Raw genomic sequence first — 11,041 nt, 5'->3', positions numbered from 1 at the left:
ACGCTCCGCTATGCCAAAGCCATCGCTACGCCACCTGAATGTTAATAAAAACATCAGTCTTGGGTAAAAATGCCTCCGTAGAAGACGACAGTCAACTTTAGGACTGCCAAACTTAGTTATTATTCTCACTAATGGGATATTTTATACTTTCTGCCAACTATATATTTTTTTAAACAAATAGCATGAAGCGTATGCAGGGTAGAGGTTGGGGATATCTTAAGAAGGTGGACCGTTGACTGATATTCAGTCTTGCATACAGATATACCTCCGTAGAGGACGGCAATCAACTTTAGGGTCACGGCTAGGGGCGGGAGTTAATTTTGGAGGCATGTTAACTCTAGATTAATAAAATCATGTGATCACTAAACTTTCGTCATTTTGATTACGATATTTTTTTAACATTCCTATCAGGTTATTTTTATGGCTAAATCAATTAACTTAAAGTTTTATTATTTTTCATGTATTTTGTAAAGTTTAAGTCATGTCTCACTGGAAATATTTTTAATGACTGTTATAACTATGATTTATAACAAAACTTTTTGATGAAAGGTGCTGGTGAAGAACATTTGGAATACCATAAAATACGTTTTTTTTAATTACAAAATGCATTTTCCATAGCTATGGAATTTTAATTGGGCGCGTCGTAAAATTTGCGAGGGTTTAGTGATCCAGGGTTAAAGAGGTTGAATTGAATATCAGTCTCTGACCCCTCCTAGAGAAGAAAAAATATATAGAAGTCTATAACCGTCAATTTTCAATCGCTATTACTACAAATGGTTTTCATCCTTCCCACACCAAGAAATAAGCATTTCCCGAACGAATGGCAGAAAGCGCGAGTACGGTGTGTTGGAGGCGTAGAGAAATCTGACTGAAATTCTTGGAAAATAAGGCCTACATAGAAGACAGTGATCAACTTAAGCTCCACTGAAGTTCATTGTTCGTCTAACTTAAGGATTACTCACTCCTTCCTATCTACTAAAGAAATCTTTTTTTAATAAATTGGTTCGAAGCGCGAACAAAGTGAAGGGAGGCATGTTAAGAGAGATTAAAGGTTGGGGATCACCCGCTCACGTACAACGCCCTTTTCCGACAAATATCCAGGATTAAAAAATCGTGATCTCCAACAATTGACATAGTACGGGAGAGCACACGCTAGGAATTAACGTGAACAGTGCCCCATTGTTCAGTAGGTCCCTTAATAGTGACTGCGTTTCCACTTGAACCACACATCTACAGCTGGGTCATATGGGAAACGCTCGCCAACACCAAGATGGAATGGGACGAAGGCACCTGGACACCCCTACACAGCACTATCATCAGTTCTCAGAGCATGTTTTACATAGAGGCGCTATTTCGGCAGAAAAGTGAATTCAAGATAAACTGCCTTTTTCAAAGTCACCGAAACGGAAATTCCCCTCCGTAAATTTCCAAATTGTTCAGAGGGACTGCATTTGCAATTCGACCAATTTGCATTGCGTCGTCGTGACAATTAAAGTTCAGTTTACCAGCGACTAAATAAAATTGCACTGGCGGACACGTAGCAGCAATGGAAAAATGTCCCTAGCAACCCCAACGAAATACATGCTCTAAGCGTCAGTTTAGGAACAAGCACACTCCAGCACCTCCATGTCCTCCCAGTGGGACACCTTCAAGCGAGTTGGGTCGTCTTCGTCGAGGTGCAAGATCTCTAGGGCCTTCAGCTTGTTGGGGGCGCAGCAAAGTTTCGGGGCCAGCTTCCTGTTCTGCTTCCAGACGAGCGACTGAAGTACGGCGTGGTGGTGTGCAGGGTTGTAGCTGGGTGGGCAGCGACCCTTGCAGAATCCAGCGTCGATCTTCTTGGGCTGAAGGATGAACTCGAAACCCTTGAGCTCATGGAAGACGACCTCCATGCGGTGTCGACAGCAGCGTTCTCCGCCACGGCGGCAATCGGTTCGGCCGCGCTTTCTTGGCGTCATCGGGTCATAGGAACGACGGAATCGGTCGTGGCGGGGACGAACGCCGACCATGACGTCGACGACAGGGCGAGCAGCAGCCGCTGGGCCGCTCTCGAAAGAGCACCCCTGGCATTCAAACAGCAGTCCCTTGTTGGAGGCGGGGTCGCGCAGCCAGGCAGCCATGGCACTCGTCATGTCCAGGTCGATCCAACGAGCCGCGAGATGTGGCCCGCGGGAGTGGAAGGTGACCCGCCGCTCCGAGATGAGAATAGGGGCGCGGCCGGCACGGACGGCGGGCCGGTACAGGCGGACCATCAGGCCCTCATTGGCGACGGACAGTGGTGCAGTGATGAGTAGGCGCAGGGTGGCTCGGCGCAGGGTAGCACCTCGGTGGCGCAGCCGCGGGTCGGGCACACGGATGGGCAGGTGGAGCGCCGAAGTGGGCTGCGTGTCGTTGGGCCCCAGGCTACGACGGTTCCGCCCCAAGTCGCCTGCAAGGAGAGGAATAATTGCGTCATAAATCGTTCTGCATCCATTGTCAAATCTCTAATTGCATTTTCAATAAAACCCCTCCAGCCGCGAGTGGCGGTGGGTTTTCTTAACAGACTATAGTCGCTGACCTTAAAGAGGGTAAATGCTATGGTTTGGTATTAAAATTGAGTTTTTGGATTGTTTTGACTAAAACCTTAACTGTTTCAGGTGAAACAACTTTCCAAGCGGATCCGTTTGGCAAAGTATTTCGCATATTTCATGGTTTCTTTTAGTCTTGGAAATAAAGTGAGGTACTAAAATGTTACGCATAGTCTGTTTTCAGGTTTTATAGGGATCCAACCATAAAAAATTTACAAGCCACTATGAGATAAAAATACCCACTGAGCAACCTATTTCACCACGTCACACTCAGAACAAATAAAATTGCATCAAACATTTTTCAACATTTTCTAGGTATCTCAGAGGATTTTTCTCAGTACACCCAGCAAAAACTGACCGTAATTCGTCATTAGATTTTATATGGAGAACCGACAGAAATTACTCAACAGTTATGAAGAAACGCTTAATCCGGCGGGAATCGAACTCGCGACACCAGGATTTATAGAAGAATTTACCCCGCCATCACTGGCGAAGGTTGAATCATATATTTATACGAAAGATAATAAAATAGCTGTTAGTAAAAAGTCCAACATAGTAACAGGGAAAAAATGATTCGGAAAGTCGGCAGTCAATTTAATATTGACTGTATAGGTATAGGTACACGAAATTGATGGTTTCTTATTATCCCCATAAATAATGCTGGCCGAATCTCAATGGATGAATTTGAACATATGTTTGGCCCTTCCGGAATGAAAAAAGTAATTGTATAAATGTTAAGTCTTTTTGTAGAATCGAAGGCAGTAAAACGGGGAAAACTTAGATCACCCTCCAAAGTGTGGATTACGTTCGCTGTTCTACTTCGCCTCTGGCGAGCACGACGCTTGTTGAAAAGACAGGCCTAGTGGTTTAAGAATGATTTCACTGCTCATAATTCGTTCCTGATGACACTTCCGATAGTACTCACATCGAAGACGGCGAAAAGGAGAATGAATGAAAGATAAAGTAGATATTTATGTGACAACGCACCCATAAAGAAAGCTTTTTGGAATTTTAATCATCAGAAAATATTTGAGTGCTAAATTTTTTTAAAGTAACAAAATTCTAAAAGCGAAATAGACCTCAAAGTGGCTGCCATATTAATAAATAACATCTAGCGTAGTTGTCAAAAACATTGTTAGCCTAACTTATCACAACAACGCGTAGCAGCAGCAAGGAAAACCTATAGACCAATGAAGAGGGTCAAGGGGGGAATCCGTCCCGGATAAGGATAATCTGTGATTTAGTTCGCTTTTTTTACGTTCTACTTTTGATAGTTCTGAATACAGGTAACTGCAGTTAGCTTGCTACAAAAATTCAGTAATTATCCGTAAAACTCACAAAAAATACAAATAAATTACGAATAAGATAAACAGAATTTAAAAAATAGGTATTGTAGATGCTAAACAGTTTGCACTAATCAGATGAATGCACTAATCACTAGCGTAAACTATTTTTCGCCCTTTTCCGCTTTCCTGCCTGCGTATTATCCATTCCTTAGTAAAGACAAAAACAAAGTGACCTTGCGTAGAAAAAAATCTGTGATATATCTATCACATTCAGGTAAAGCATGAAACTACACATTAGAAACAAAGTATTTAGTGGAAAATTCCCAGAAAAAAGAAGCTCAAAAATGAATATTTTAATTAGCGTTCAGATAGAGAATCAAAACAAGATATATTGTAGGCGAACTTTAACACGGGCCACAATCATGACCATGATCTTTGACCTCTGTAGCCCAAATACAGCCAATGAGGCGATCTAATGTCTCCTTAATGAATAAGAAAGATATGAGCACACTATGTCTGAGCACATAATGGTACTAGTACCCCGTAATAATCAATCCTTCAGTGAGATAAGGGCGCATTTTTCAAATTCCCTCGTATTTCGGCAAAGTAATATTAAGTTGGTAATATTGTTTCACCAGACAGGATCTTTTTCTGATATTTTGCCATCTCTTCATACCTACTGTAGCGGTGAGTAAATACCATATCTTTAGCGTTTTAACGCGTGCAAGAGCACAAGTGGGGAACGACGGTAAAAGTGCAAGGGGACCATTACACTTATTCAATGTAAATGAAAGTCAAGTTGAGAATAGGTGACTATTAAGCGTAAGCTATCGTAAGTAACGAAGCTATCATAAATGTATGTGCTCCCTCTCGCTACGGGCAGCAATCACTAGAACTACTCGAGGAGGCCCTTCAATGGGCCAGACACTACGAATACAAGTAGACAAGGGGTTTGTATGCACAAGCTTCGAAGCATAATTTATTGTTGTTTTTTTGCACCACTGAATGAACAATTCTATGGCTATGAAATGAACAGATACGTAGAAATGTGCACCGGAGGATAAAAGTAGCCTTTAGATATCATTTTACGGGACTGCGATACGAAAAATGACATTCAGCAATTAGGCGTTCATAACCCAATAAAATAAAATTTCCCTTTTTCATGTAAACGTTTGCCACATGGAGCAGTCTATCGATTCATTGCATCACAACCACCAAAATAAATGATGCCAACCACCTCCCAAATCAATGTCTGCGCTAGTTGATAAAATATGAGTCTGATGCACCAGTTCCTCTTCACTACAGCTCACTGGTTTTGAACGATTTATTGGATCCTGATTACGAACCCCAGCGAGCATCCGTGTGGCTGGAAACCAAGCAATTGAAATCATTAATTCACTGTTATCATCCCCAACGATGACATCAAACTCTCGCTCGAGATAACCACGACTTGTTTATGTATTCGCATCCGAAGGCTTCACCGTTTGATGACCCCGTTCCTCATTCTCTTCTTCCGTGGCATAATTTCACACGATCAGCGTCAGCCCCGCGAGAGATTGTCGGCGTCCTCTGAAGCCGCGAAGGGGTCATAGGTCGCCATCCCACCAGCTGGGACTCCGGCAACCACGCGTTTTATGGCCATGGCGGTGGTCTCCTGCCAGCCCTGGGTCAAGCATCGAAGTCGCCTCGAAGGCCACGAATCGCGGAAAGAATTGCGGCGGCGCGAACGGCCAATGCCTCGTAAAGGCTGTTTTACACGGGGAATGAACTAGAACAATCTGACGTGTGTACGAAGGTGCAGTAGAAATTGAGTTGCGTTCAAAATGCGACAATGCGAGCTCGGAATTAGAGCAGGGGCTATTTCGCCATCTCGCATTCATGCATTAACGCATGCGTTCTAGCAATTCACCGCCTTACACAACGCATTGTTGACTGCACCACCATACATACGCAATAGAGTGCGCAATTACGTGCCCCGTGTAAAATGGTCTTAAAGCGATGAATTGTTAGAACGCATGCTAGAATTCATGGACGAGAGATAATAAAATAGCCACTGTTCTAATTTCGTTCGTGCATTCCACGCCATATTGAGAAAGAAATACAGTTTAGACCTACGCAGTTAAGTCCCCCGTGAAAAACGCCTTAATACAAGGGAATTGCGTCATAAAATGCTCATTCTACAATGGAAGCTAGGCGTAAGAAAGACAAAATGTTTATTCCAATATGGACGTGAGGCGCAAGGGTTCAAAATGTCATCATCATCATTGATCAACAATCCTAAGACTGGTTTGACACACCTCCCCACTTAGTGCTCCAATCAGCTAATATTTCCACAGGGCCAACATATTCACCTCACTACAGATACACGGCACAAGGCATGAAAGAGCCGAAATGCTTTTTCTGCAATGGATGAAAGATGCAATCCAAGATATTCAAATCACTATCCTGCAATGGGCGTAAACCGTTAGTCTTAAAAGAGTCAGTATTCACAATCGAAGTGCAATTCAAACAGCATGACGCTAAGGGACCAAACGCGTCTTAAATTCATTGAAGAAAGAGTATTTTGGCTCTCTTATGCCCACGGTAGAATACGTAAGTCATTCTATGTTAAAGTCCCGAAACACCTTATCTGCCTCATGGGAATTTATCTATACTGAGCCAAAATGCCCATTCTACCATGAATTTAAGATGCAAGTCATGAGAGAGCCAAAAAGCGTCCCCTCTACAATTTATGCAGGAGAAGCAAGCCGTACGTCGTAAGAGGACCTATCTTTCAATGCACGCATTGAGTAGGAGACCCAATAGAGAAAGAGCTGCGAAGTGCCGCATCATTGGGCATGGAAGAGCTGTGAAAAACATCTTTATCTTTCAGCTGCGATGGAACACAATATGTCTGAACCAAGGCCCAGCATTAACTTGGAGGACGATTAAATTATTTCCAGAAAATCCAACAATGATCCCAGATTAGTTATAGAGACAATAGATGCATCCTCGCAATTTTCAAGGGAGGAAGCTTTCACCTCCACAGCCCTATAAAAATACTATTTGATCCCTTTTCACTTCCACGTCAGTCGTCGTCGAAATTCAAACTCCAAATCAGTTACAAAAGTCACATAAATATGAATGTAATACAGAAGAAATACGTCATTACGAAAAGGTGAAAGGTTGAAAGGAGAGGTGCGTGAAAACATTTTTACCCACTTATGATGGGTATGATGATAATATTTGAACGAGGGTACTCTCTAAATAGGTATTGGTAGATTTCGAACAATGTAAGCATAGAAAATAATACGCAGTATAAAGTTATAATAATCTTCTGTAAACTTATAATCCTGAGGATTTTATCCTAAACTTTTTATCCTATCCACTCTGTATTATACATTCCACGTGAGTTTTGACAGTGGAATAATTCCTACTTAGAAGGATATTGAGTCATTGCTTCAAAAGATTTTTACACAATACTCCATGGTTTGAGCAATCATCGACCTGCATTTTCTATGTCGTAAAGAAATTTAGAAACCGTTTGAGCAACACACTGGGATGCACCTCCGTGAGGGACACCGAACCTATTAACCTTATATGACGAGATTAATTTCGGGGCATCAGTTCATGAAAGATCATTGATTTAATCAATTACAATCAATGACAATCAATCAGTACAGATATTTTTATCAATTTATACTAATATTAACATATTAATAATTTATATATTTATAATAATTAATTTAAATTAATTACAAATTTAACACATAAATATTAATATATAATTATAAATTTTTTCTTAAAATTTCAATCCAATTTCTGTACATAATTATATAACAAGAGCTAATTATTATTTACATGCATATTATAACATAATAATGATTAAATAATTAAAATAGAAACAGATTCTTAATATAAAACATTTAATTAAATACATAGTAATTTTCTAGGCCAGCTCTAAAATAATATCTCTAGGCAATCTCTCACTCACTAAGACAAAGCCATTCAAACCGAAAGGAAGATTGGCATAGTAAGGTGAGGGTAGGGTAAAGTAAGGTAAGAGGTTAGACCTGGGCTAGGCCACGGGAGATTAAATTTCCCTTCCCTGAGCCATCTCGCCCTCCGAGATTTTACGTTTGCGGACGTCAGACCTCACTCTCACCCGGGCTTCACCCGGGGTTTGAAGCCGGGAATCCTAACACAAGCGCTCCACCGACCACGCCCCCCAAGGAAAATGACTCATCATTAAAAAAATCCTCAAAGGAAAAAAAACTAGTTGTTAACCAACCATGAGATTAATTAACTTTTAAAACGAATTTTTAAGTGAAAATAGCGAATTATAAAACAATAATTTAAATTTGCCAATGGAAATTAGCTTTGACTTTGGTAAGGGAGAGAACATAATAGCACCCTTCCTCTAACTAGTGAGAGAATTGCATACTAAAGGAGATATCTCATGGCATCAATAACTTTCTTAGAGGGGGCTACTAAAACTAGGAAAGCTTCACGAATGAAGAACGGTCGAGCAGGGGTGATACGCCTTCTTAAGGAGACTCAACATTCCCACTCCACGGGTTGTATTTTGTCTCATTTTCGCATATTTAATTTCATATTCACGCAATGATACAAACGGAAGTCCCCGGAAATATTTTGTGACAATCAGAACCTATGGAAATGAAAACAAATGAGTAACTTACTACAATTTACTAGCACAAAGTTTATTTTAGGTTAATTTCACATTCTTTCTTTTCATTTCGTAATGCTATGAAATTCTCTGCGTGAACAGAATATACGCTTATCCATTTTAACTCCATTCAAATATGAAGGTCACCTCTCGGAAATTAATGGGGTAAAATTTTATGCCCGACGCGTAGGTTGGAAAAAATCCACCCCACATACCTATTTTTAAAATTTCAATTTGATAGCGATGATAGTTTTAACGAGTAATACCTACATCTTGAATAACGATCGGTCGAGTATAGTTGAAAAGGCCATAAGACAATAGGGTAGTTTCCTTCATCAAAGAAAACGAAAGGCATTGATTACGATTCGTTACCCACCATTAGTGTATTCATTATATACAAATCATTTGGTTTTAGAAATCCCAGTTTAGACGAATGGCAATGGTCAATTTTAACCGCATTTGAAAAAGGCCCGATTGGCGCCCATGCCATGCCACTCCACGTGACGTCACAGGGACCTTATTTCTATACGAGTAGATAGGAGCTTTACATCGTCTGATATTGCGAATGCATGCATGGGGCAAAGAGCTCAGGGAAACATCATTATGTCTTAACAATCACCTATTAAAACTGCCTATTGCCGGAAAGTTTCCTTTGTTTGATAAGGTATTATTAATCCTTATTTAAGCCAAGCGCAACCTGTAAGCAGGGTACTCTGCTACCTGCTAGCAGCCTGCATTGCAGTAGCGCACACATCCTCGCCCCAAGGTCAACTCACACGGCGACATCGGGAACCAGAATGACGTCACACAGGGTTTTCCCAGCATTCATACTTAGCCGTCGCGCTTTCGCGCGCTTGAAAATTTTCACTTTTCATTTAACCGCGAAAAATATATATCGTCATTTAAAAATCTAAAATTGTGAAATTCGTAATCTAGGGGCAATAATATTTCGATTTAGGCAATAAAAAATAATAGGAAACCACCCTATTACATGCAAACGAATAACTATTCCTTGGAAACCTACCCAGGCGGGGCGCGAGCCCGTATGGCAGGCGAGGACTTGACTCCGCCGCCAGCGAGACCGACATCTAAAATATTCTCAGGGAACGTAGAGTATAGGCGCCTTTTCATATCTCATTACATCACTGGTATGAAAATTTTACCACGAAGAAGGCACTGCTATAACGTGTTTACATTTGAGATACAAGTAAATGTTGACAAGCTGCCTTGCACCCTGAAAATTTCAAAAAGGTAGAATAATAAATAAGTTAAACATTTCGAATACAGTTCAGTTGAGCAGGAGTGATGAGGCGTCTTAAGATTTGTCCTCGTTTATGTATTTAGTCTTTGTTGTCGTGTAAATACATTATGAATTTACACAAGTATCTTGAAATTATTAGGAAAAATAGTAGTATATGCCTTTTTATATTTTACTTTTTATAGGAACAAAAATTCATCCACCTAGAATATACTGCGATTAAATTTTCATATTTGAGACATGTGCAAAAGAGAGGCATTAGACACACAGCTAAAAAGCCGGCACTAAAATACTGTTAACCTCACATTATTTAAAGAGTAAACAATTTTAACTCTGCAAAGCTTATACATTTATCACCCATGTATTTAAATTTTAGTTAATAATTCACTACAAATGCTCAAATACATGGGCACAACACTGGGTAGAGAAACTGTTGTGCATTTACTTCATCACATTACATCAATACATAATAATAATCCCTTTACCTGCAGCTATTGCAGTTTTCACCCAATTACCTTCTTTCATTACAAATTCTACTCCTAGAGCCTCCTTTAAAAGAAAACTTAAAGACTTTCTGATAATGAAAGCCTTCTCCAATATTCAACACTTTCAAGTCTAATGGATCCTGATCTCTTTACCTGAATACAGTTTTGTGTTCCTGTGTTGTGTTATTCTCGGGTTAAACCATTTTTCTTTTTATTTATGAGTTATCCTGTATTTTACACCTTAAAAGTATCAGGACAAATAAATATCATTATTACTGTTATTATTATATTTTACTATTTTGTAATAATCATTATATATTGCACTTAATGAAATTAAGTACATATAATTACATATTATATATGATATTTTATTTGCCATTATTTTTATAATATTATTGTTATTATAATGTTGTCAAGAGTCCATTCTATCTTCTTTGCGAATTTCAAAGTGATACTATAAATTTTAACCAAGCAATACGTCACGAGTAACGACCGGTGATACGGGAATGATGCGCGGGGATCGTCGGAGAACTCCTTTCCGTTGGGTTCGTGATCGGCTCATCGTCCGGGCGTGAGAGGAATCCACGCGCCGTTCGAATTCCATCGGAGAGCGAGACCGGAAGGGCCCCGCCCCCCCCCTCACTCTCCCTCCCACCTTGGCGAAGCGGAGTGTGTTGCAAGTCCACCCTTTCTCCTTGATCACACAAATGGGAGCGGTTAGCATGCTTTCGTTCCCTCGGGCCGGCCGACTCGACGAATCTGACAGCTTAATCAAAACCTAA

The 11,041-nt window shown here is 40.4% G+C and overlaps 1 protein-coding gene across 1 annotated transcript in view; it reads right to left on the bottom strand.

Moving 5' to 3' along the window:
* Nucleotides 1-1,261: 1,261 nt before the first annotated feature.
* The window catches only part of LOC124171683 (univin), a 130,288-nt gene continuing 120,508 nt past the window's right edge, over nucleotides 1,262-11,041 (bottom strand). The window contains exon 3 of the mRNA XM_046550924.1: nucleotides 1,262-2,425. Within this exon, the coding sequence (XP_046406880.1) occupies nucleotides 1,599-2,425 (827 nt within the window). The 3' untranslated portion in view covers nucleotides 1,262-1,598. The remainder of the gene's footprint in view (nucleotides 2,426-11,041) is intronic.

The sequence above is a fragment of the Ischnura elegans genome, chromosome X, assembly GCF_921293095.1.
Source record: "Ischnura elegans chromosome X, ioIscEleg1.1, whole genome shotgun sequence".
Classification (NCBI taxonomy): Eukaryota; Metazoa; Arthropoda; class Insecta; order Odonata; family Coenagrionidae; genus Ischnura; species Ischnura elegans.
Note: the sequence above shows the minus strand (reverse complement) of the source record. Positions and strands in the feature narration are given on the sequence as shown.